The 27,195-nt window shown below is 40.6% G+C and overlaps 2 protein-coding genes across 2 annotated transcripts; one reads left to right on the forward strand and one right to left on the reverse strand.

The window, feature by feature from the left end:
• Window positions 1-550: 550 nt before the first annotated feature.
• Window positions 551-11,817, reverse strand: ccar2 (cell cycle and apoptosis regulator 2). Its single transcript, XM_053515738.1, has 18 exons — window positions 11,722-11,817; window positions 11,049-11,134; window positions 10,837-10,951; window positions 10,600-10,735; window positions 9,796-9,907; window positions 9,383-9,529; window positions 9,056-9,287; window positions 8,771-8,881; window positions 7,573-7,733; window positions 7,331-7,457; window positions 7,116-7,244; window positions 6,754-6,900; window positions 6,427-6,636; window positions 5,978-6,100; window positions 5,769-5,877; window positions 4,981-5,181; window positions 1,408-1,565; window positions 551-1,315 (listed from the first exon to the last, which is right to left on the reverse strand). Exons 2-18 carry the CDS (start codon window positions 11,132-11,134, stop codon window positions 1,268-1,270), a joined length of 2,352 nt encoding a protein of 783 aa, XP_053371713.1. The 5' UTR covers window positions 11,722-11,817; the 3' UTR covers window positions 551-1,267.
• Window positions 11,818-15,629: 3,812 nt separating this feature from the next.
• Window positions 15,630-27,195, forward strand: ddx56 (DEAD (Asp-Glu-Ala-Asp) box helicase 56). The gene is made up of 15 exons (XM_053515739.1): window positions 15,630-15,698; window positions 16,727-16,888; window positions 19,778-19,932; window positions 21,371-21,538; window positions 21,677-21,767; window positions 21,961-22,202; window positions 22,675-22,806; window positions 23,682-23,795; window positions 23,879-23,973; window positions 24,807-24,880; window positions 25,045-25,134; window positions 25,234-25,339; window positions 25,454-25,554; window positions 25,681-26,543; window positions 27,013-27,195. The coding sequence occupies exons 1-14, from the start codon at window positions 15,642-15,644 to the stop codon at window positions 25,756-25,758; spliced, it is 1,665 nt and encodes a 554-aa protein (XP_053371714.1). The 5' UTR covers window positions 15,630-15,641; the 3' UTR covers window positions 25,759-26,543; window positions 27,013-27,195.

The raw sequence follows: 27,195 nt of genomic DNA on the forward strand, positions 1-27,195 counted from the left end.
AACGATGGGCTCAGACAAAACATTATTTCTTGGGTAAATTTTTTGCAAACCTGTTTCCCAGGGAGGAACCGATATTAGGATTTGAATATTATAATATATATATATACAGTGGGGGGAATAAGTATTTGATCCTCTACAGATTTTTTAAGTTTGCCCACTTACAAAGAAATAAAGGGTTTATAATTTTTATCATAGGTTTATGGTAAAGGATTGAGACAGAATATCAACCAAACCTCCTTTACCATAAACCTATGCTAAAGATTATAGATTATTAATTTCGTTGTAAGTGGGCAAACTTATTACGTGGGAAATTAAGTGGGAAATACTTATTTCCCCCACTGTATAATTCATTCACTCATTCAGAGTCAAAAGATATTGAGAGTAATCATGGGAAAGCAGACCATGTTGATGACAGGATGGGTAAATAAGAAGAAAAAAAAACCTCAGGATTTAATTGCAAAATAAATCTTATATGCATTCTAAATAAATCCTATATGCATTCTTATATGCATTCATTGAAATGCAACTTAATTCATAGCATTTGTACAATTCACAATGTTTTTATTGTTGGATCACAGAAGTGCAAACGAGAACGCCGAAAAAAAAAAGACAATAATTGAACTGAATGACACTTATAAATTAAGAGGGGAATAAACCCAGAAGCCTTGTTATAGCCTTCACAAGCAAGCGGCAAAACAGAGCCAGGTTTATCGCTTTTTTGAGATTTTGGTTATTGCAGAAGTCCGAGCAATTCATGAGCATTAGGTTAAACGTTCAGAAAAAATGTAGAAAAAAAAATCTGCAACAACGGACCATTCAGTCTCAGCAGCACTGATGGCAAATATACATACAGCAACTTATTTTTACACAAGAGACAAAAAAAAAAAAAAAAAAGTCAGCCTCCATCATCAAATCATCCTTATACTTATGGGATTAAACAGAAATAAAGCAAACAACAACAATAATAATAATAATAGTTAATAGAACATAATTTCCCCCATTAAATAAATCTGCACAGGCTCTAAGATGCTATTCAAACCTGCTATTCAAAGATGCTAGTTTGTTTAGTTTTATTCTTTTTTTTAATAACAAAATCAGATTTTCACCAAGCGTGCCACCGATACGCCAAGCTGAACATTTTTAAACATTTTAAAATAAAAATGTATAACTTCATTCACGTCCGAAAAGAGGTTTAAAAGAGGTGAAAAATAAATTGGTTTCGAGGTTTTTAAAATGCCCCTGCCCGAGTCGGTCATGTAAAAAACTGCTAGTTTTTGTCTCCTTTCATGTCTTTTGTCCTTGTCAGGCTTGTCGTCTGTAAAGGAAAAAATTAATTTAAGCATAATTATTAAAAGAAAAAATAAAGGCAAAAAGAATACAAGGAAGAAAACTGTTCGCAGTCTTTACCTGATCTACCATTTTCTGCATCTTCTCAATGACTGTGAGCATGTGGCCGGCGTTCTCTTTTAGATTTTTCTCATAGGTCTTGTTGAGTGCTTCAACTTTCTCTAACCTGCTTTTCAGCTGCTCCTGCTCATCTGATGCTGGCTTCGCTTTGGCTGCCTCTAAAAAAACACAAAACATGAACAAGCTTAAATTTATAAAATTATTTGCTGACACATTACTACAAGAAATGTAAATCTGAACAGACATTTAACTGTTAGCATCAGGCTACAGATGTACAGGTAGTCCCCGACTAATGAACATCTAAGTTATGAATTTCCGCAGATATAAACAGCCAACCGGAACCAGACGTTACAGGTCTGTGAGAGCCAGAAATCTTGCTCGTTATTTTACTGAAGAATTTACCAATTAATTCATTAAAAATCATACAATGTGATTTTGTATGATTTTATTTTGTCTCTCATACTTGAGGTATACCCATGATGAAAATTACATGCCTTTTTCATCTTTTTAAATGGAAGAACTTGCACAACTGGTGGCTGATTAAATACTTTTTTTGCCCCACTGTAGATCTAAATGAATCACAGAGGTAGCTCACTTGTATTGTACAAAAAAAATCACCGTATTGCACCAGATACCAATATTTACAAATGTGTACAATATTTTCAGTGTGAAATGTTCAAAGTCTGGTATATTGTACGTGTACGCGTGTGGGAGGGAGGGAGAAATGAGTCAGCCTCACTGGTTTCAATAAATCAGTCCAGAATCAGAATGATAGAAAATGTTTGTTCTGTAAAGCTGTCCTCATGGTAATTAATCCTAATTTTGAAAAATCCTCAACAAAACAGAGTTCACAGTCCAATGCAGTGGACAACAGTTGACAAAATGGCATCTGAGATTTCTCTAGCGATTTAAAGGTACAGAGACAACACTGGTATATTTCACATACCATTAAAACCTTGGATTTACTTAGTTTGCCACTTAGCGAGTTAGTGAGGTTTTTGCACTACGAGCAATCTGTATACGCTTTTGCTGCCAAGCCAACAATGGTTCCTCTTTCTCTCACGCTGTAGGATTGTGTGAAATCGTCTCCTATGATAGGTCTCAGTGTGCGTGCCAACATCTGTGTGTGTGTGTGTGCTTTTTTTCTCATCACATGAATGCCCCGTGTGTCTCTTTGGGATGCGTCCGGTGTTTGGGTACGATTTCACTCTACCATGAAGACGGTTCTACCATGGCCTCAACTGGTGTTGACAGCTGTTTCTCTGAGGACTTGACTTGGCTGCAGTCGCTTGATAGTTCAGGACTGGAATTTCCTACAAGTCTACCTGAGCCTTCAATAACTACCTGGACTGACTCCATATTAACATCAACTGTTATACTGAACTGGCTGCCACCTAACACACAGTATGAATGCAGATAAATTCCTGCTTTCTGTTTCACCCAGGAGGTGGGTTCTATGTTAAGTCCAGTTCCTCTCAAGGTTTCTTTTTAGGAGTTTTTCCTTGCCACTGTCGCCCTCGGCTTACTCATCATGGACTACCTGAACATTTTGACCAAATCTGACCATACATTCACTGTCTGACCATACATTCACATTCCATACAAACATAATAGTTAATAAATAATTCTTTTGATTGTGCAAAGCTGCTTTGTGACAATAAAACGCTATACAAATAAAACTGAATTGAATTGTGTGTATGTCCTACACAATAACCCCGCTCCCTGCTTCACAAACAGCTCGATTCTCTTGAAAAGGTTAAGTGCAGGTTATTTAGTTTTATTTTTACTTTATATTTTTGTGGAACGAATCATAGGAGTTTCTATTATTTTAAAAGATATTGTGGTCCATGGCCCTTGTGATTTAAAGACGCAGTGACATTTGACTGTGAGATTAATTTCCCTAGGCGCAGTTATGGTTTTTGACTGATTCAGTCAAGTGAATTGTTATGCTTTATGAAGCATTTGTGAACATATCAGTCTTACGAATGTGCTCCTGAAACGAAACTCATTCATAAGTAGGATAAAACCTGTGAAAATGTCAAGTGGTGCACAAATAGAGTAATCATTCTGGTTTGTTACTTTTTAGATACAGTGGAACCTTGGATTACAAGCATAATTTGTTTCGGAAGCGGGCTAGTATTCCAGAACACTCGTAAACCAAATCAAATTTTCCAATAAGAAATAATGAAAACTCTTATTATTCATTCCACGGCCCCAAAAAATAAATACATAAAAATAATTAACTAAAACTAAAACAAATTAACCTGAACTTTACCTTTAAAAAACGTAAAAATAAATGTCGACAGATTTCCGTGATTAAAGTAAGCTCCCCCTTCCTCTTCTCGTCTGACACAGTTACCCTTCTTCCACTCTTTTCACACATGAGCGCACACAACGGAAACACTGGTTTATCGGAAAAATAAACAAGAAATCTCTCTAATGACACTCGATTGAGCGACACACTAACGGAATCACTGCTGTAAAGTAAAAATAAAACTAATTAACCTGCACTTTACCTTTTAAAAAGAATCGCGACAGCAGTGTTTTTGTGTAGAGCAGAGAGAAAGTATTTGATTGTGTGTGTGTGTGTGTGTGTCTGTGAAGGCGAGGAGTAGGAGTCACACAAAGAGCAGACTGGCCCTTGAGCAGAGAGAGAAAATGAATTTTTAACCTCTCTAATGGGACTTGCTTTTGCTTTACCTTTGCTTTACTTTTCGCTGTACACACATGCATACAGACATAAAATAAAATATGTTTTACGCGCGCACACGGGGTCACAGTGTTATAGTAAACAGTACACACATACATGGATGTTGATTATACCAGTAAGAGACTAAGACCCAGCAGAGGAGACGATTACCCACATTTCCGCAGCGCATGAGAGAGAAAAAATGTTGGCTCAGTTGTAATCACCTGACGCTCTGCGTCAAAACAAGAAGCACATGAGTGATACATGATACTCAGTACTTGTAAACCAAGACTTGTTCGTTTTTCAAGTCTAAATTTATAAAATATTTTTGCTTATCTTGCGGAACACTCACAAAATCGCGTTACTCGCAATCCGAAGTTTCACTGTATATTGTTCTGGTTCTTATATGGTGGAGTGACTGGTTACATCTCAGGGAGACCTCATGTCTGTGTATCCTTTCGGCTCTCCCTTTAAGTTATGCTGACATAGTTACTCCTGCCGGAGTCCCTACTTGCACTCAGCTCTAAATATACATTTACATTACGTGACTGTGATCATCCCTAACTGTTATCTCTCCTTCTCTTCTGCTCTTTCCTCTTCTCTCTCTCTCGCCCTCTCCCTGTCGAGCTACACGCCATTGCTGAGCTAGTACTCCAGACCCCCTCTGCTTTCTGGACCTGTCTGGTTGGATATCTTGCATGGATGCCCAGTGCTCTCTACTTGGGACTATTCCAGTTTACAATAAAGACGTGTCTAGCCTCGGCTGATACTGACAACTATTCTGTTTAATTGGACTGTTAAAAAGTCCTCATCACACAAAACACACTCTGGGGACCCAACTAAACATCTTAAAATTATTAAAAGAAGAATTTCCCTTGACGTACCGAGCTTTGCCTGTAGGTCAGCAATCCTTTTCTCCATCTCGTGCTGTGCTGCTTTGCTGCTCTCCAGACGTTGCAGAAGATTAGGGATGTTTAGAACGCTCCCTTTGTAGTTTAATACGTCTGGGTTAGTGTTGCTGGATGAGCGACGGGAAGAGCCTTTCTCTTTACGAGGCAGCCCCGTCGGCAGCAGGGATTTATTTCCTAACGGCAGACACGATGAGGCAAAACAGGATGAAGAATACAATACTGTAAGTCTTGCGCCACTCAATATTAAATATTTGATTAAGTAGATAAAATTAAAGACATAGGAAGAATTATTTCAGCCTATTAGACAGCCTGCAAAGTGGCTAAAGATACAAATTAAAATTGGTTGTTTATGTAATAACCTCAACATTAACCTCATTTCCCCTCTTATCTGTTCCAACCACTCAGCATTAAGCATCACCAGTATAACAATTATCGGGCTGATCATCTTTCATCATCTGGACCTGTTTCTCACTGGTTCATTGCTTGTGATACATTTTTTTTTATGCCTTTATGATTCATAGGTCACTGTGTGGCTTAACAAACAAAACAAAAACATTCCACAAAATCTGGTCAGCTACAGGAACTGGACCATAAATGAGCACCATGAAGGCTGCAGAACTATTCCTCAAAACTACATTATAAATTTAAAAGAAAGTCTGGCTCTTTGGAAGCAAATTAGGAGGAAATAAGGAAAATAAAGACTTTTGTACAGGAGTCTATATGCTCAGGAGTGTGTGCGCCGTCATGTCATCATGTCATACCCTCAGCACAGAGGTCATAAGCCACCTCGTCTGAGTCGGTCCAGCGAGAGCACAGCTTACGGTACATGCACTTCCCTTCCACAGACATCTTTTTGACCAGATCCTGTGCCTGAGAAATAATAATAATACATTTATTTATTAAGTTATTTAATGTATGCGTTACCCCTCAAATCCTTCATGTTTGCATTTGTAACTGTACAGTAAGAGACCTGAGAGGTGGTGAGGTAAAGGCCGAGAGAGAGCAGGATGTTCTGGAGGTCGTCTTCTCTCAGGAAGCCAGAGAGCTGCCTGTCGAAAAACACCCAGGACAGAAGGACCCTACGGGGAAACTCCTTTAGACGGAGTGAGTCAAATCAAAAGGGAGAGAAACACTGAATCATGAACCACTGATTCTCTGCAAACATTACTTGTAGCCATAAATGGACAACAACCATTGTTAAATGCGATATATGAATATAAATTGAATTTAATCTAATAGACATGCTGTTAAAAAACAATGATCATGTAAAAGTAAAACAGCTGCATCACTCCACCCTCTCTTTGATTTAACAGCATACTTGGTTATGTTTTATTCCTTTAAGATGTAATGTTCACTGATAAGACGTCATTTCAAACATATATAAAACGTTTAATGTCGTGTAAGGATGTTTGCTCTTACTATGTCTTTGAGTGACTGATTGTCAAGTCCATCAGCACCCAGTGATTCTTCAGCCTCTGCGTGGCTCTCTGCCTCTTCCTCATTCTCTGCCTGGTGTTCACTCTGCTCGTGTTCTATTTTGGTCCCTTCATCTTCCTCCTTTGCGGTGTTCTTGGTGTCACTCCCTCCTTTCTTTCTCACGTCCCTACTCGAATCTTTGGCCTCATCATCCTGATCGGGAGTATAAAAGACGCGTGGGTGTTTTAAAGAGGCTATAAAATGTACTCTCATGCAAACTGGTGCGAAAAATATATTTTTTTAAAAACAGTTCACTTTAGATGTATGTACCAGGGTGGCTCTGGTGTCCTCTGTCTGTGTTTCAGGCTCGGGAAGCGTAGCAGTCGGAGTCTGAGGCAGGCTGCAGAGGGAGTGGTAGAGCTGCAGACCAAAATCCCTTTGGAGCATCTCGCTGAAAAGCTCGCTCACCAAACCCACCTTAAACCACACACACACACACACACACACACACACACACACACACACAGAGAGAGTCCGGTTCATTAAAGATGTTTGTAATGTGAAAAAAAATCCTTTTTTATCACTTTTATGCTTCTTTTCATCTCTGAATTTGTTGTTTAGTTTAGTTTGATCAGCCTTATACAGCTTATACTGGCAATATGTGTCTTTGTGGGCGATGCGCGGATACAAACCCCGAACGCATCTCTGCTCTGCGACGCCCGCGGCTCTAATAAAGATGAGAGAGAGACTGTGGACAGTGTGAATCCTGCACAGGGTTGGACAACCAGTGAAGGCGCTTCAGGAAGAGAAGACTCATCCTCCTGAAAAAACAATATTCCAAATAAGCATGAAACACTTTCCTGGTGTCCTCAGATCTGATTAATACAGAGCATGTCACAGTTCTGACCCCTTGCTCTTCCTGTAACTTGGCCCACTCTTCTGTTGTCGGCATGAGATTCCATACATCTGGCATCAAGATGGCGATCGTCTCCATTTTATCCCCGGAGAGCAATCTCAGCTCGGCCATTTTGTGCCTTGAAAAAGGAGACACGGTCAACACGGATTATACATCAGTTGGAAGACACATGGAATTCAACACAAAGATTCAGGCGCAGTGGAGAAACTGTGTGAGGAACGGTATTTACTGACCACTGTGTGCAAGCTGAAAGGTCCAGAGCGGTCTGTTCCATTACACAGCGCACTGCAGTGTGTATGATAGTGTTACTGTCTTTGGCTGGACTGGACCCGTCCTCTTTGGACCACGAACCTCCAGGGAGCTGCAGCTCACCTGCTTTCTCCAGTAATAAAAACTGATACAGAATAACAGACAGGAAAACAGAATTTTGTGATTTGACAGTGTAAAAGAATCAGGACTTTTTTGGCGAATAAAACAACAGAATATAATACAAGTCATATGTATCAGATGGGGACACAGCCAACTTTCAGGCACACAAACACACAAGGACCAACTGTCCATCTTTTTTCATTTATTCTATATGTATTCTAGGGCTGCAACTAACGATTAATTTGATAATCGATTCATCTATTGGTTATTGTAATGAATTAATCGGATTACTGCTGTCAAAATTACACAATAGCTCTAGTTTAGCTCTCTTCTTTAAATTTAGCTTAAGGTTGTTTTGTGTAACAAATAAAGATGAATACAATGAAAAAATAAAGAAAGAAATGAAAAAATTCTTCAATAAAAAAAATGTCTAAATAACTATGAAATAAAATCTAAAAGTGTGAATGGCAGGCGATTGAGGTAAGTAAGGAAAAAAAAAAATCCACACACACTTGAGGACAATATGACTAATTAGTATGTGGGAGAGTGAGTGAGAGAGAGAGAGAATACGCATGCAGAGCTCAAAAGGCATCAATAAGGTGCGCACGCATGTACAAATTTCATTTAAAAAGGTCTGATTGGGGCAAACTGGAAAAAAAACACAGCAACACAGTCAGTAATTATCCACGTTCTCTTCAGGTGTGAATCCTTTCTGACCTCCCGGACTCTCGCGTCCTTGGCACAAAGTCTTTTTCTCTGATTTTAGCGGGTTATTTTGCTTGAGTTAATAGTGAAACGTTCCCACACAGATTTTTACTCGTGAAAGTGTTGGCTATCGCGCTATTACTCACTTCACTGCAGTAAGCTCAACACCTACACGTCAGAGCACTCACAGTTCACAGGCAATTCAAACACGATGACATCATGAACGGATCGACAATTCATTTTGTTTTCGAATAAATTTGATTTTTACATTTTAAATTACAGGACACACAATAAAACATTTCAGTACAGACAGCTGAAACAGTGCATATAAAACAACCTTAGACAGAATGTTCTAACCTTGAACAGCGCCGTAGGGTGGACCGCATCTCCATGTGCCTTACTGTCCTCCGCATAGTTACAGCACTGAGTGTAGAAGTCCTCAATGCCAGGCATGGACAGTAACAGCACCTGCAAGAGTGATGTGAAAGCAAAAGTTTGCAACGACACTCAGTGAACATGTCATGTTATATGTACTCAAAATGTACTTTCTACTGATGACCAAACAGTTCTAATACATTTGTTAAAACACAGTGCAACCCTGGGTTCAGTTGGAAAACCTGGAGATCTGTGAATCATCATTACCTTAACTGAGAAGATGGAGTCATCTGTGGAGTCTGGAGACGGAGACGGCGTCGATTCGGTCGATTCGGTCTTAGCTTGTTGCGAGCCTATGTGGAACTGACAAGGTCCTGCGAGAGGAAACGGCTGGCTGGGAGGGAAGCTCTCGGGCCAGCAAAGCTGCACGTGAAAGAGAGACTGGGGAGCATGGAGGTGTGGGTATCGCCGCTGCAGCTCCAGATTATCACAGGCCTGACTGGAAGAGGGAAACACATCGTTACAACAATAAGGATCATGTAATTATGGTGTCCTGTAATCAACCTTGTACTATTCGGCTGATAGCGGACTTACCTGTCACGGGGGAAAAAGGAGAAGAGAGGAGAGCTCATGCTGGTTTGAGAGGTGCTCTTTTTGAAGGTTTCCTCCTCAGTCGGGGCTTTCCATCGTCGTCTCTTCTGCTGTGCGTTGTCGCTTCCCCAAGAACCGCTGGCTTCCTCCCTGATTCAAACATTTAACAAAGGGAGACGATGGGATGATGATGTCAAGTTTGTGCTTTGATTGCTGGAAGAACACACAACGCCTTAGTGGTATAACTACGGTTAAATCTTCATACTATACTTTACACAGCACGAGTTGTTAGTTAATTTGGGGTGGGCACTGGTAAATGGAAAATGTATAAAATAGCCCTATGGTTTTTTGGGGGCAAAAAAAAGCTTAACTCATTAGTAAAAGCTACTTCTAATTCAGAACTCACTACCACTCACCAGTGTCGGCCTCTACGCCCTGCCACAACCTCATTGTGTCTCTTCCTGCTTCCGCCACTCCATGGAGCAGACCAGGGCATCTTCTGATGGTGGGGTAACTGAAGCATGCCAGCTAAGAAGGAATAACGAAAATAAAACATCAGTGTGTGTGTGTGTGTATGTTGTACTGTGCAAAAGTCTAAAGCACGTGCAGACAAATGCTGTAGAGCAAGCATGTCTTGAAAAAAAAATAAAAAATCATTAATAAAACAAAGTCAGTAATTAGCATGGCAACGGTTTGAGGACCCTTTTGTCTCAGATATAATTTGTGCCATTAAGAAAATTAGCAACTATTCTGAGCATCCTGCAGAATCACCCACAGCCCTTCTGAGGACTCCGACTGTTGCACCTGCTGCTTTTTTTGTGCATGCAAAACCCAGCAGCTTCCATTTTTTTTTTTTGTCAGAAGTAGTCGCTTAAATCATGTGCTGCTTCCTTTTATGGCATAGAAGCATTTTTCAGAAACATTTAATTTAGTGGTAGGACACTGATGTTTAAAAATCTAAAATGTTTTTGTACTAACTCAACAATAAAGCCCAAAAATAAAAATAAAAAAAATCCACGGGAAAGTTTGCACTAAAAACACAGGATGCTGCAAAAACCTTTGCACAGTATTTATATATAGAGTATATACACACACCCTATTTTTGCAGCCACAGGGCCTGAGGCACCTTTTAGTCATTGAGTCACAATACAATACACACCCGGACAACATGTTGACATAAAAACTGTTGAGTGTATTAGTACTAAACTGGTGCAATTTACCCGGGTTCGGCTGCATGCCAGGGATCAGTGGTGGTATTTTAGGTGACTTTAACAGTGGTTGACGTTTGTTTCCCAAAATGCTCGGCGTCAGGGTCGGTGTCGTGGAGTGTAGTAGAGGCGGAGGAGACTTAAACGGCTTGTCAGAGAGGAGAGAAAAAAAACATTAATCAAACAGACATTTGAAAAACAAGTGGAACATCGAAGGCAAACAGGTACAAGCATGATTTATTAGATTACCTGTCCATTGAGCACCTGCACTCTTTGTGCGGTCCACTTGACTGACTGCGAAGGATCCTGCACCGCCTTCACCAGCACTTTCTCGCCAACCAACGGCGGTCTTCCAACAACAACGCTAAAGAAAGAAAGCGAGAGAGAGGGGGGAACCCAGCGTAAACCATAATGCAGTTGTAACATATCAAGTCTTTTCTGCAAGGCATTGAAACACCGACCTCATTGCAAAGCGAACATCCCGGTCTACAGTCCCGTGGCGGTCCTGAAGCTGCGTCACAACCCCGGTGAAGACTCGCTGCCTCATCTGAAAAGACAAGCTTCCATTAATCACACAATTACACAGGTCACATATTGAATGTCTAGGAGGAGCGAAAAGGACTGGGCTTGGGATGTCATCTTCATGTTAATCTGAGATCAGCACTGAAATATCTTTAAGAATCACAACAACACTCCTTCAGTCATTTGGACTTTAATGTACTGGCCATTGCTTAACAGAACAAGTGCTGGTTATCTGGATAAAAAGTAGGATTAATGTGGGGTGGGGTGACAGCAAGACTAAACACCAGCAACGATGCTTACAGTTAAAACCATGCCGCTGTTTTCATTGGAGAATAAAACATGCACATTCTCGTGCACATCCTCGTGCACATCCTCGTGCACATTCTCGTGCTGCACATCCTAATGCGACCTCACATATCCTCGGTAATGCTAGTTATTGTTAATGCTAGCTACGAGCTAGTTAGCAAGTGCTCTGAATGGTATTTATTAAAGCAGTTGTTTTTGGTCATTTAGCCGACAAGCGACTTAACATTTCCTACATTCGTGAGCGCTACCTCATGCTGTTTTTAATAAATGTTATATAATGTTATTGTGTTTAATAAACAAACTCACCTCAATATCGTGTATATATTAATTTGTCGCTATTGTCGTCTTCTTCTTCTTCTTCTTGGGTTGCACTGCAATCATGATGTAGACACATTACCGCCCCTAGTGGTAATAAAAAATAACACAACAGTTTTAGTTTAAAATTACTCACTCACTTATCCACTCTATCCCAGGGGACTACAAGTAAAACGCACATTTGTGGGGAAGTAAAACAGACACTTGTGCCCTAAAAGGCAGGGTATACCCTGGATGGGGTTCACACACACACACACACACACACACTATGGGGGAATACTTGGAGGAAACCCACCAAGCAAGGGGAGAACATGCATACCTGAAGGCGAGATGAGTAAAATTAAATTCAGTTAAAACCCTATTTGGACAGGATTAATTTCCCAATTTGCCCAAGGTGTGAATTACAATCGGGCATCCAGCTGGGAACCAAACCCTTTAAGTAACTGCCATAGAAACAAGAAGATATATCTCCAGGGGTGGGGAGTATTAGTCATCCGATTCAAGTTTTACATTTCATGTTTTATTGTCATATGCACAGTAAAGAAACATGCTCCCTCCGTACAATGAAATTCTTTCTGTATGTTTGAGATAGAGAGAGAAAAAAAAGTCTGTAGTGTGTGTGCAAGGCTGCAATGTTTTGTGCAAATGATTGTTCCAGTGATTGTGCAGATGATTGTGCAAAGTCTGCAATGAATGTCATCAGATCCAGATCTCCGGCCTTAGGAAAGAGGTGGGAACAGTCTGTGCTTTGGATGGGTGACGTCCTTTAGAATGGAGGCAGATCTCCTGTGAACTTTGCGATGGCAAATGCTCTGCAGGGATGGCAGTGAAGTCCTTGTAATATGTGAAATGTGCCGGATGGCATATGGACAGACCAAAATACCAAATAAATACCAGTTTTTCATACCATTTTACTGTTTGCATCTTTCATTCATTTTTCTACAACACTTATACTGTATAAGGTTGCAGGGGCCTGGAGCCTTTCCCAGGAGACCTTGAGGTGAAGTAGACTCTACACAGGGTGCCAATCCATCGCTGGGCACACACTTAATTAACTTTATCTGCATATCTTTGGACTGTGAGAGGAAACAGGAGTACCCGGAGGAAACTCACCAAGCACAGGAAGAATATGCAAATACCATGCACATGAGGCAAAAATTGACCATTCCTCCCTGCTTGCATCTTTCCACTTCCAAGTCATTTGCAAATCTATCATTCCCACTGAAACCGTTACTACTATCCAATTAAGGTCATCATCCACAGACATGGCAAACAATACATTCTTATAACTTCTGACTTAAAATATTAAAATTTGTCAAATGAGGATGAAAAAAAAGACGAAAAGCTACTTTAGATGTATAATTGAGAACAAAAGACTCTCTTAGGAATGGGCATTCAGATTAAAATACTGTAGGTTTATACACAAGCAAATGCATTTGGGTCAAGCATCAAAAGAAGACAGACACACAAATCAAACACACTACATCACATGAGTTTTAATCCCATTGCCACCTCTGTATCCGTGTCGTCCAAAGTGAAGTGTCACTCCCAGATTGGCTGCCTTGTACCATGATGGCAGAACTTAACCAATCCTTTAGCACACTATACATGCCCAGACCGTGAAAAAAAGAATCATTGTTTACCGTTCGTAAAGAAAAATGGCTTTAATATTATATCTCTCAAGAACTAGGGCCTATCAGAGAGAGACATCTGGTTTGAATGTTGTTGTACCCTCAGACGTACATATTCTTAGAGATAACATTCCATACACAGAGAAAACATTCCATACAGATCAACTTCAGATCAACTTAGTCTATAAAACATGTAGACAGGTACACAGAAAAAAAAATTAAATAAACTTACAACTTACACATATACATCGGATGAAAAAGACACATACGGAATAAATGCATAAGAAGGAATATTGGCTTTTGAGAAACCAGACTTATTTCTAGTTTAATGGGACATTATTGGGATGTAATGCAGACCAAACAGACCACATGGAGCACATTTTGTAAGATGTCTCATGTGTAAGGTAACATATGTCATAGCGATATGTTCTTAATTATTTTTTCCAATTTGTTCAAGAAATGCAATCAGAATAGGTAAAATATAAAATATAAGATGTTATTAAATCATTAGAATTGTTAAATAGGATGTTACTTACTTTCATTAACATAAAAAAAAAAAAAAAGTTAGTTTACCATTATGCAAATGAAGTCACAGGTAGACACAAATTCACAGATTGTTGCATTACTGCAGTAGAATGTTTATCAGTTGCCATGAATAAGGATATCTAAGGATTATATTTACAGGTTTGTTTGTTAAACCCGTCAAACCTGTGTCTCCATGTGCTATACTTGTAAATACACTAATCGTGAAAAACATTAAAACCCCAAACATCCCTGAAGCATCACGACATGGATTCCACCAGATCTCTAAGAGTAAGCATTTGGCACCATGACTTTAACAAGTTGTTAGGTAAGTTGTCCATGGATCATAACGTTTTTTTTTTCCAGTTCATTCTACAGACGTTTGATCAGGAGAATTTGAAGGAAATGTCAACACCTTGAACTCATTGTCATGGTACATGGCTTATCTTCCTGAAAGAGTACGTACAGGGTCTGTGGCAATGTTTAGGTAGGTGATACATGTCAAAGTAACATCCACATAAATTCCAGAACCAAGTGTTTTCAAGCAAAACATTTCCCAGAGCATCACAAGGGTGACACTGGCTTGCTTTCTTTTCATAGTGCATCCTGGTGGACATTGGATCAGTATGGGTGTCGCAGGTTCACCAGTTGTCTTGGAATACCTCACAAGACCAGCTGTTTTAGAGATGCTCTGACCCAGTCATCTTTTCATCACAACTTGGACCTCGTCAAATCTGCTCAGGTCTTTACAACTCACCTATTTGTTTTGCTTTTAATGCAAGTCAACTTTAAAAACTGACTGTTCACTTGCTGCCTAAAAAGTCACCTCCTGGATTTACCTAAGAAAAAAAATTGCTATGAGCTCCTTTGTCTTGCTGATGTCCCGGAGAAGATTGTTTCTCTGGCACCAGTTCTCCAGATTTCCAACCTCCTCCAGGTAGGCCGTCTCATTGTTGTTTGTGATCAGGCCCACCACGACAGTGTCGTCAGCAAACTTGATGACGGTGGTGGAGTTGGTAGTGGCCATACAGTCATAGGTGTACAGAGAGTACAGCAGGGGGCTCAGAACACAACCCTGGGGGGCTCCAGTGCTAAGAGTGATGGAGGCTGAGACATGTCCGCCCATCCTTACTGCCTGTGGTCTGCCAGTCAGAAAATTGGAGATCCACTGACACATGGATGAGCTGAGTCCCAGGTGCTCCAGCTTGGTGGTAAGTGTGGAGGGAATTATGGTATTAAATGCAGAGCTGTAGTCGATGAAGAGCATTTTCACATAATTCCCCCTCCGAGTGTCCAGGTGAGTGAAAGATGTATGGAGGAGATGAGAGATTGCATCGTCCGTGGAACGGTTTGGACGGTATGCAAACTGTAGTGGGTCCAGTGTGTCTGGTAGTGAAGAAATGGTGAAGTCTCTGACCAGGCGTTCAAAGCACTTCATCACTACTGAGGTGAGGGCTACAGGGCGATAATCATTGAGAGAAGCAGGATGAGGTTTCTTTGGGACAGGAACAATGATGGACTCTTTGAAGCATGTGGGGATCACCGACTGAGATAAAGAGATGTTGAATATCTCAGTGAACACAGGTGCTAGCTGTCGAACCCGGACCCTGAAGGTGCGAGTCACAAAAATCTACAATTTGGCAAACTTACAAGTTGTAAGATTGCTTCGAACACAGAGACTTTTCAGCTAGTGACGTCAGGTCCGAATGTAAGGAGTAGAAGAAGCGCGCATGCGCATTATGGGCACGTGTTTCAAAAATGGACCCCGACAGAATACAGTTCCACGAGATGGGTTTGGATGACCGTATTTTAAAGGTACCGTTATCGTTATTAAAGCACGTGACAGTTTAAAAAAGAGTAACAATGTGGGGAGATCTTAATCGAGACAGGTCGCAGCTGGTAGCTAACCCGATAGCTGGTAGCTAAAGTACGCAAGCGGTGGGCCGGTCTAGTGTTGTGTGAAAACACTGCGAGGTTTCTGGAATAATCTCACGTTGTACGAGATGAAAGACTTCAAATATGGCGGAAACGAATTTAGCAAACAGAGGACCGTGAGTTTAAAGAAACGTCCCACCAGCCGTGTGGCTTTAAGCCGTAGTGTAGGAGGTCTGACCCAGCTGTGAGTCTACTAGGCCTGTTGGTTCTAGCTAACATCTTCCACAGTCCTCTAGTGACACCACCTGTGATAATAACAGTGGGAGTAGATCATCAATAAAAAACTCCACGTCCAGGTACACTGACGAGAGCAAATCAGGTTATGGAAGCATGTGATATGATTGACAGCTCTGGTTGTTAGAGTTATTATAGCCATCATGTGGGCATAGTGGCCCTGCACCTCCAGGGTACGGGTTCGAATGCATGTGCATGAGCTTTGCATGTTTTCGCCATGTTCCAATTGTTGGCTTCGTGGTAGGTTTCTCGTCTGGTGGTTTCCCTCCCGATGCCGCAGAACCCCAGCAATTGAACCCAGTGCGGGTCCCAAGCCCAGATAAAATTGGAGGGTTACTTCAGGAAGGGAATCCGGCGTAGAAACCTGGGCCAAGTTGTGTATGGATCGGAGAGAGTCCCTCGACCGTAAGAGCCGAAGAACTCGGGTTTCCGCCGACAATCCAGAGACATGCAGGTTAGGCTGACTGGCGTTCCCAAATTGCCCAAAAAGACTGTTCATGAGAAAGAAGTGTAGAGAGTTATAGAGTCAATTCTGTCCAAATCACCAGACAGTTTAGCTTGCTTTCCATACTGCGAATAACCATGAATAACCATGCAGAAGAAGGCTTTCTTCCTTCTTCTGTATTTTCTTCTTCTTTCGTCATTCTTCTGTATGATGCTGTATGTGTTGCCAGGCGGTAGCCGACCTCGGATGGGCCCAGCCGACCCTCATTCAGGAAAAAGCCATTCCACTGGCTCTGGAGGGAAAGGATCTTTTGTCAAGAGCTCGGACCGGTTCTGGGAAGACTGCTGCCTACGCTGTGCCCCTGATTCAGCGGATCCTCACCTGTAAGCAGGTAGGACATCACTTTTACTGTTGGTGATCTCAGCTACCAACCACCGGAGGTTAAATAATCACCTCTAATCATCTCTGCGTTTTTGCACACCGCACAGAATATGTTGGACACCTAGGGACATTATTCATCTGTTCACTCATGCACAGATGCACATACCTCGGTAGTGATAGCTGTAGACTGGACACTCGTGGACATTGCACATTTGCACATACATGTACATTTTCACACATTTGGACATTCCTGGATATTTCCATTTATTTCCATTTTTTTTTCCAATTAAACTGCTATTTTGTTTTTTGTACATATAGGTTTTTATATTGCTTATATATTTCTCTTTGATATTTTTTGATAATATTTTATAATTTGTTCTATTTTCTTATAGTTTCATCTATTTATTTCTTATTTCTTGTTAATTATTAAAAAACAATTATGGTAATAAGCATTTAATTGTATATGAATTGTGTACTGTGTATGACTGTATGTGACAAATTAAATTTAAATTTGATAAGTGAGTGAGAATGCATGTTCTGGTAGCTGCTTTCGATACACTGTAATATTGATGATGATTTTTCCTTTAAGTTCGTATTTTTGGTCAAATTTGAGGACATTGGGTCTTGTTTATTAGGCAGAGTTACAAACAGTACTTGTAAAAGCTTTCCTTCAGAATCTGGTATTTAAGACATGACCATTTATGATTTGAAATCGTGTTAGCATTCTACAAGCGCTGAGTTTTGTCTTAATTTACATGTATATGTACGCTCACACACCACTTCTTTAAGTACATCTTGCTAGCAACGGGACCTGCTTTGGCCTTCAGACCTGCCCCATTTCTTTATGGCGCGTTATCTTGTGGCCATAAAGGAATGGACATGGTAAGCAACAATACCATGTGGCATTTAAACGATGCTCAATTGGTATTAGGGGGTCTGAAGTGTGCCAAGAAAATATCCCCTAAAGACTTCAGCCTGGGCCTCCGAGTGGCGCAGTGGTAAAGCGCTCATCCGGAGCTTGCTGGTTCGAACCTCGGGTGATGCTGTTTTCCTCTCACAGCCGAAGGCACAGAGAGAGCTGATTGGCCGAGCTCTCTCAGGGGGGAGGGATGAGAGGTACTTGCGCTCCCACATTAATCACGGCTCTACAGCCAATCAGGGGCGTCTGTGAGCTTGCGCACGCGGAAGGAGTGGCTAGCGCTTTCCTCTGCCCCTACTCCGTCCCTAATAGTGCATGAGCAAGCAGTTCGAAAAGATGCGGACGGAGAGAAATTGGCCACGACTAAATTAGGGAGAAAATTGGACACCCCCCCCCCCCCCCCCCCCCCAAAAAAAAAAAAAAAGACTCCCGCCTGAACCTTTGATACAAGGCAGGATGTTGTTTATGGCAAATTCTGAGCCTACCATTCGAATTTCGCATCAGACTCATCAGACCAGGCAACATTATTAAAATCTTCTATTGTCCGATTTTGTTGAGTCTGAATTGTAGCCTCTGTTTCCTGTTCTTAGCTGATGGGAGTGGCACCGGGTGTGGTCTCCTGCCCATCTAGTCCGTCTGCTTTAAGGTTCACTGTGGTCATAACAGTCTCTTCAGCATACCATGGTTGTAATGAGATGTTACCTGAGATACTGTTGCTATCCTATCAGCTCCAACCAGTCTGGTGATTCTCCTCTGACGTCCGGCATCAACAAGGCATTTTCATCCACTGGATATTTTCTTATTTCAAACCATTATCTCTAAACCTTAGAGACAATTGTGTGTGAAAATCCCAGTAGATCACCAGTGTTAGACATACTCAGACGGACTCCAACAACCAGTCCATGTTCAAGTAAAAAAAAAAAAACTTTCTTCCCTATTCTAATGCTCGGTTTGACTCTAGCAGATCATCTTGACAGTGTTTACATGCCTAAATGCATTGAACTGCTGCCGTGCGATTGGAGTCTCAACCCTTGAATGAGCTGCACATAAGTAGGAAAGCGCCCTCTCATGTCCTGGCTGAAGACAGCTTTATTAACACAGTAAAGGCAGACAAACCTCTGGTCACGTGGGCGCAGGCAACCATAGTTGACCCTCAGCTGCTGCAAGGTGTCGTACTCCTACAGGGAACAGATGTTATAGTCATAACCATTCGTTTCCTTTCAATTGATTCAACTTCAGGAACCAGAACACTGATCACTACCCCAGTACAAACCAGACAAAAGTATGCAATGAAGACCAAGTGGCTGCTGCACAAAAATCACCCAAAGTCTTTTGAACAATGCCCATGATGTTGCCCTAGCCCTAGTTTATTGTACCCTGAAGTAATGAGGCACACGTGCTGCTATACACTAAGGAGCTTCCACAATCCAGTGAGAAAGCCGCTGATTGGACAGCGCCTTACTGGACTGTCAAAGCAGACAAACAATTTGTAGGGTCTCTGGATGATTTACCACCGAGCTACTTGGGGGGTTAGCTTTCTTAAACGGCATAAAATTGCTTTTCAGAAAAAAAAAATATATCATATACAATCAATAAAATAAACCACAGCATGTAAAAAACACCACTTGGGTTACACCACTTGTGTCCAATGTAAAAAAATAAAAATAAAAAATGGGTTTGTCATCACTTATCTGTTTTTTTTTTTTGTGATTTGAGCTCAAAATCGGAAAATGATTTTGGTTACGGAAATGAATATTCACAAAAGTTTCTCATTTTTTTTTTTTCTTTACCAGTTTTATATCCAAAAATGAATGAACAAATGATACACAGGTTATTGTTCCAGTATGTTCCATATACTTTTCATACTGTACTATTCAAATGATTACGAAAGCTCAGATCCTTGCCGTGTTCTGTTAACTTGCTACCCTGTGAACATGCATGAGGGATTTAATGATTTATGTCGTCTCATGTCTGTGGCAGACGGTGCGAGAGCAGGCGGTGCGAGCTTTAGTCCTGGTACCGACCAAAGAGCTGGGACAGCAGGTACAGACCATGATCCGGCAGCTCACGGCTTACTGTGCCAGAGACGTGCGAGTGGCCGACATCTCCGGCAAAGCCGAGTTATCAGCTCAGAGGTGAGTGCAATTTAAATTAAATATGCCTTTGCATATTGTGGATAATGTACTGTGTACACAATAATAATGTGCATATAGACTATGTTTTTAGCATGAAGGAAGAACAAAAAAAATTAGAAATTTAATAAAATGTCTTCTAAATATTATAACGTAGAGTTATCTCAGTCCCACTGAGAACTTGGAAACTTGGGGCGCAAGGCAGGGTACACCCTGGACAGGGTGCCAATCCATCGCAGGGCACACACAAACAATTCACACACTATGGGCAATTTGGGAATGCCAATTAGCCTAACCTGCATATCTTTGGAATGTGGGAGGAAACCGGAGTACCCGGAGAAAACCCACCAAGCACAGGGAGAACATGCAAACTCCATCCACACAGAGACGGGAATCGAACCCGGACCCTGGAGGTGCAAGGTGACAGTGCTAACCACTACACCCCCATGCCACTATTTTATTATATTATAGATATTATTAATGATATATATATATTAATGCTCTCTAATGCTGTACTCTTACCTGTGGAGTGTTTGAGTAATTTAAGTTGATTAGGAGCTAGAAGATATTTTGTATTATTATTATTTATTTTTAACTGTCGGCCATGTTCTTCTTGGTAGCACTTGCGCGAAATGGCTGCCATCAGGGAACCCATTCAAACTTCCACCTAACAGATTTGTTAGGTTGATACACCTGTGTAACGCTCAGATATTATCAACCATATACTCCATATGTAGTCTACTTACAGAGTGTGGCTCCATTACGTACAGAATTCTAAAACAACCATCTTGTTACAAATGTAAAAACTAAAGTGTCTCACCCTTTCTGATTACCCGGTCTGAAACAGGACAATATGTGCCGGCTCTTCATTTGAACAGTTCACCAATTCAAGGGAAATGGAATTGTTTATCCAATAACCTGCTCCGCAACTGATAATCCAAATCTTTCCGTCACGCTAAAGCTCAGTCTTCCTTTCGGGACTCCCGCGTCCCTGTGCCATGTCGGCCGATTCAAAACAAATATTCTTTCCTTTGATTATAATGATAATAATCAAAAAACAGAACAACTTACCAGTATTTCGTGTTATCCCAGTACGAGTGCAGCAAGTTTCACCCGCGGTTACAGAAGCTGCCAACAGGTATCGGGCTACTGAGATAGGAGAAGCGTAACGCTGTGCTTCACCCCTATTGACAAACGCTGTGCAACTTTCCATACTATTTGCATGATGTTAAATTTATTAAAGTCCTTGCAGTCGCTTCACCCATGGGTGTGACTTTTTTAGGGGAAAGTGCTAGATCAATGGAAGGATGATGGTCCAAAATGATAATATATTAGACAGTAGGTAAAAATTAGTAAGTAAAAACTGGGAGTACACCTATGGCTCCGCCTCCTGTCGTTGTATATCAGCAGCTGTGTGTGTGTGCGCGCACTTTGTTTGTAGGCCGATTTTGATGGAGAAGCCAGATGTGGTAGTGGGGACTCCGTCTCGGGTGCAAGCCCATATCAAAGCCCAGAACTTGGCACTGAACGCTCTGGAGATGCTGATCATCGATGAAGCCGACCTCCTTTTTTCTTTTGGGTTCGAGGCTGATCTTAAGAACCTCATTTGGTGAGTTGCTTGTGTTTCAACGCCTTACAAGTATGATGACTTTGAATATTTGGTCTTTGTCAGCTTGTGCACACTGGAAGTCAGATGAGAACGAGATGAAGTTGCCGCTTAAACTCTACTTTATTGTTTTGCTCTCAGTCAACTGCCTAAGATCTATCAGGCTTTCTTAATGTCTGCGACACTCAATGACGATGTCCAGGCCTTGAAGCAGCTCGTCCTGCACAATCCTGTAAGTATCAGAGATGTCTTTTTTTACCAAGGAGCAAATATACAAATGAAAATGATGCCTTCTTAGATGAATCATAATGCCGGATTAAATGAAGTCAGAAAACATAACGTTCTAATTGCCTGGAAATGGAGTTACTAGTTTATTTTTATGATTTGTTTACATTTTTTTAAACACATTTCCCACATGTCCATAGGTGATTCTGAAGCTACAAGGCTCCCAGCTCCCAGACAGCTCCCAGCTGCAGCAGTACAGTGTGAAATGTGAGGAGGAGGACAAGTTCCTCCTCATCTACACACTTCTCAAACTGGGCCTAGTGCGAGGCAAGACGCTCATTTTCGTCGACAAGGTGGATCGGTGTTACAGACTCAAGCTGTTCTTGGAGCAGTTCAGCATTCCTTCCTGCGTCCTTAACTCCGAACTCCCTGTGCACTCCAGGCAAGTTCTGGCAAATAAATTTTGTTTATTTTTATTTTGTCTATGGACATTTACTTGCCACTTTATTAGAAACTTGCATCTATTGCGCCAACCAGCTTGCAGCAGCGCTGCATTGACATTAAACATCTAAAGAGGGAAAATGTGATCTTGTTGATGTTTACCGTGTCATGGTGGTTGGTGTTGGGATAATTTGAGTATTTTAGAATCATTTAAGTTCTACTGGATGAATGCATTTTTGATTAGTATGGCCACAGAAATTATGAAAATGGCTTATTTGAAGGCCACAGGCTCCCTGAGATCTGGCCATTAATTTCTTCTGTGTATGCGTGTGGGTGTGTGGTTTGGTCTGGTTGCCTTAACAACACCTGTGGCTTTATGTCTGAATGTCTGTGCTAAGAGATTGGTTTTGTTAACGTTAAACTTCTGACAATGCTGTTGCACAAGATTCAGTAATTCTCTTTTCGTTCTCTAGGTGTCACATTATTTCACAGTTTAATCAAGGATTCTACGATTACATCATAGCCACAGATGAGGAAGGGCTGGACGACCCGACCCAAAGTGCCGGCAGCAATGGGAAAAAGAAAAAGAATACAAAGAGTAAAAAGTATGCCCTTTGTTTGTTTATTTATTTATTTATTTATTTATCTGATCAACATGTCCGTACAATGCATATAGCATTTGATGGCAATTTACATATGTTTGTGAAAATACGTCTATATTTTATATTGTGCCCTCCAGAATTATGGGCCCCCATTTCCTTCCAATTTGGTTACAGGTACGAATGAGTGCACGTTCATAACTCAGATTTGTACTTAAGTCCGACAAAGTAAGTCTTGTACTCCTTTGACACAAATGTCATCATGTGGCCAAAAACCATAACTGCAGCTAAGGAAATGAATCTCGCAGTGAATGAGTCTTTGCACCTTTAAATCATGAGGGGAATCCTGGATACCATTTTGTCTCAGACCTCTTTTCCACTGTATTGGACTGTAAACAAACACCCCCCCCCCCCCCCCCCCCACACACACGCATAAACACATTATACTGGACTTTTTAGACATTTTATACATTCACTTACACACTGAATATTGTATAGAATTTTAAATATTGGTATTTGGTGCACTGCAATATCTATCTTTTGTACAATACATGTGAGTAGTTTGTTCAAATCTACGAATGTTCGTAGAACCATGGTCCGTTCGTATCTGTGAAGATTTTCACACCTAGCGTGAAAATGTTCCACAGTCGTCTCCACCTTGTTGGAAGAACTTTTTTTGTGTGTTTTTTTTTTTTTTTTTTTTGTGTTGGGGCTGAAATTTTACTCAAATTTCATATGTAACTTGTGTTTTTTTTTTTTTTTTTTTTTAATAAAGCATGCAAATAACTGTTGAAACTTTAAATGATCTCAGGAAATGATTTTTTTATTTTTATATATATATATATATATATATATATATATATATATATTATTTTTTTCAGAGGCATGGATAAAGAATATGGCGTATCCAGAGGCGTGGACTTCCAGAACATCGCAAATGTCATCAACTTTGATTTCCCCCCCTCGGTTGACTCCTACATCCACCGAGTTGGCAGGTAAACATCAGCTTTCCAGATACATTTGCGTACATCGATTTATACCCATATGTGCTGCTCATGTTTTGCTTGCCATTTTGCAGGACCGCACGGGCAGACAACAAAGGCACATCTCTCACGTTCGTCTCACATTCAGAGATCGCGCTGCTGACGGAGGTTGAGAACGCTCTTACAGGAGGTAACGCTCATGGGGAAATTATAAACTGACTTATGGGGTTCTCATAGTGAGCAGGGTATCTGAACATGTTCCTATTAGTTACTGACATTTTAGACACACTATGTTTTGCGTGTTCTCTTGATGCTAGTTCACAAAAGGCAAAATTTAGAGTAACTTGGGTATTTCCATACCCAAGAGAATGGAAATTACAAGTGATTTAACCATGAGGTTAAAAGAAACAAGCAACACTTTCAGTCCTGTCTTTAATCGTTTTGTGCTCAGCATTCTGCCTCATAACTAAGCTACGACTGGTTAACAAATGAAAACTTAGGATGTGCATTGTTGTACTATTTACATATTCTGGCCCTTTAAGTCAACTCCTAATAAACTTGTTTACCTTAAAAAGAAATGTAAATATAAAGGCATTAAATCCCAATTTTTATGACATTTACAGACATGTCTCATGAGACCGGGGTAGCTTAAGTCATGAGCTTGGGTTAAGGCATCGGACTACGTTTTGGTCCCAGTTTCAAACACCATAACCACCAGGTTGCCACTGTAGGGCCCTTGAGCAAGGCTCCTTAACCCTCAACTGCTTAAATGTTTGAGAAGATGAAAAAATCTAAGTTGCTCTGGATAAGTGTTGCATTCTGTAAATATCATTACTTAAAGCAATTATTTAGAGCCCTCTATTGTCTGTAAGGTGAATTACACATCCTCACAAATTACAAATGCCTCAGGTTGTGTGAGCTGAAGGAAACTAATTAATTGTAGTTAAATTGAAACTCACATTTAATGTAACATGGGAAGCTTAAGCACTTTAAAACATCTGTTTTTGTGTTCCTTGTGTACAGACAGCGGAAACTGCTCCCTGAAGCCGTATGGGTTTAAAATGGAGGAAATCGAAGGATTTCGTTACAGGTGTCGGGTATGACTGTTACACCTTTAAACATGCACTGTTTTGGTTTTTCTGTCACTTGTTTTTAACATGCATGTCTTTGAACTTTGCACTAGGATTAATTTTTTTTTTTATTTAATGTGTTTAGAGTCAGTTAAGTAAGTTGTGTAAGGAATTATTGTAAATCCCTGTAGGATGCCATGAGGTCTGTGACCAAGCAGGCAGTCAAAGAAGCGCGATTAAAGGAGATCAAGCAGGAGCTGCTTAACTCTGAGAAGCTTAAGGTTTGTCTAGACAAAAGTTTTATAAAAACATTGTTTATTCCAAAAAAGATTTAAAGGATTTTCCGAAGCCGTCTTTTGAACTGCTTTATTTGGATGCAGATGTACTTCGATGACAACCCAAGGGATCTGCAACTGCTCCGTCATGACAAGGACCTCCATCCTGCCATCATTAAACCACACCTGAGAAATGTGCCCGAGTACTTGAGTAAGACTTTCATATTTATATTAATTCTTCACAGTTCATATTGAGACATTCAGCAAGATAAACTAGTTTGTGTTTGATTAGAAAACATTTTCCCCTAATTATTTCCCATTTCAGTTCCTTCTACAATGAAAAATCTGGTCAACCCCCTCTTACGGCGGAAGAAGAAGAAAATGCTAAAGTTCAACCCAAGGGGAGTCATGACAACTGCCTTTAAGGTGAGATTGAAATGACTTACTTCAGGAGTTAGTCTTTCATGAACATTGATCCACGCGGTTCATCATCTAACTACATGTATACCTTATCGCCTAATGAACATTTTCTCATTTTCCTCATGCTTGCAGAAGAATATTAGAGGGAAGAACCCACTCAAGAGTTTTCGCTACACTGGGAAAACTAGGAAGCAGAAGAACAAGTCCTAATGGAGACACTGGGATGGAAACAGCTCCTTAATTTCCATCAGGATGAGCTCGATGGACGTTCAAATGCTTGGGAATAAACAAAGCAGCTTCACAAAAATGAAAAGAAAAGTTTAAAAGAATTTATGGAAGTGTGTATGTGTGAGAAATGTGTTCTTTAAGTATTTTATATTGTTTGTTCAGTTCTAATATGAACAACAATCTCCACTGGGTTTTTCTTAACCTATATTAGATCAATTGTTTAGGACACATGGTCACAGCATCAAGCCAGACAAAAGCTCATCTTTTGTGATCTTTGGCGCCCCCCCCCCGAGGCAGGCATTGGACCACGTCTCTAGAACAATACTGTTTGTATCTAGTCGAACACAGTTTATAAATTCACCAACAATTAAACACAACCACTGAACCGGGAACAGCTTACCTATATATTGAGCAGAATTTGTGCTGGACACTGGCCCCCCAGGACTGAACCTGAACAGCCATGATCGAGATTTGCCGTTATTCCAGCAACACACACAAAAAGGGAAATGTGTTCCAAAAAAATAAATGAAAGTCCTTAGGACATGCTGGAGAAGACTTGTGGTTTGATTTGACGTTGCATAAGGATGTTGAAACATGCCACAGCGAGCATGTGCCGTAATCCAAACTAAAGCTGGTCCAACATGAATATGGGTGAGACTTTTTCAGTGCATTCTGTAAGTGTTGAATTAAGTTGTAACATTTAAAAAGTGTCTTTAATGCAAATTAAGTGAACTAATTTACTGCCTACGTGAGCAAAAAAAAATTTTGTTCATAATATTTTGCATTCAGGATTATCCTTTATTTTATTTCACCTTCTACTGTAGTTTGCTAGGTGCATAGCACCTGCATCTTAGATAACCAGACTTGTGCACAAATGTCAGTGTTGTGTATACCTCTGTTTCAAAGTAAACGTAACAATTTATTTCAAGGAGAAAGTTTTATACTTTCTAACAAAATGTAACTAGCAAAGTTTCCATTTGGCTTTTTTGACTCCACAGGCCAGATGAGACTTTAATACCCAGGTCTGCTTTAAATGCTAGATGTTTTTCTAATACAATCAGCCATAAGAGTTACACTTTTACCATTAAAACTACATAGGTTTTGGTTCCCCTTCTGCCACTGGGCTGCCGTGTCTGGCACTGGAACGTCAGCAGGGGTTCATTCTGGTGCTTTGGAATTAGGCTTGTTTGATTGGTACAGTCCATGGTTGCTGAGATGGATTGGGATCTGGGGAAGGTGAACAATCTTAAACTCTTTGCCTGCTGAGCTCCTTTGGTCCTGGTATGGGTAACCCTTGGGTGCAGATGATCCTGACACCAGTTTACCTGGTGGTTGTGGTATTATTATGGCTGATTGTTGACGTTTATTACCATCTTAATTCCAGTTTTAAATAAATAAATTTACATTACAAAAATCTCA

The sequence above is a fragment of the Clarias gariepinus genome, chromosome 17, assembly GCF_024256425.1.
Source record: "Clarias gariepinus isolate MV-2021 ecotype Netherlands chromosome 17, CGAR_prim_01v2, whole genome shotgun sequence".
Taxonomy (NCBI): domain Eukaryota; kingdom Metazoa; phylum Chordata; class Actinopteri; order Siluriformes; family Clariidae; genus Clarias; species Clarias gariepinus.

Coding starts and splice junctions, on each gene's coding strand:
- ccar2 (XM_053515738.1), bottom strand. CDS start 11,134: ATGAGGCAGCGAGTCTTCACCGGGGTTGTGACGCAGCTTCAGGACCGC. Junction 9,288..9,382: donor TCCTTTTTCCCCCGTGACAG/GTAAGTCCGCTA, acceptor TCCCTCTTCCAG/TCAGGCCTGTGATAATCTGG. Junction 7,734..8,770: donor ACCCTACGGCGCTGTTCAAG/GTTAGAACATTC, acceptor ATTCTGTATCAG/TTTTTATTACTGGAGAAAGC.
- ddx56 (XM_053515739.1), top strand. CDS start 15,642: ATGGACCCCGACAGAATACAGTTCCACGAGATGGGTTTGGATGACCGT. Junction 19,933..21,370: donor GCCGAGTTATCAGCTCAGAG/GTGAGTGCAATT, acceptor CTTTGTTTGTAG/GCCGATTTTGATGGAGAAGC. Junction 22,203..22,674: donor GAACTCCCTGTGCACTCCAG/GCAAGTTCTGGC, acceptor TTCGTTCTCTAG/GTGTCACATTATTTCACAGT.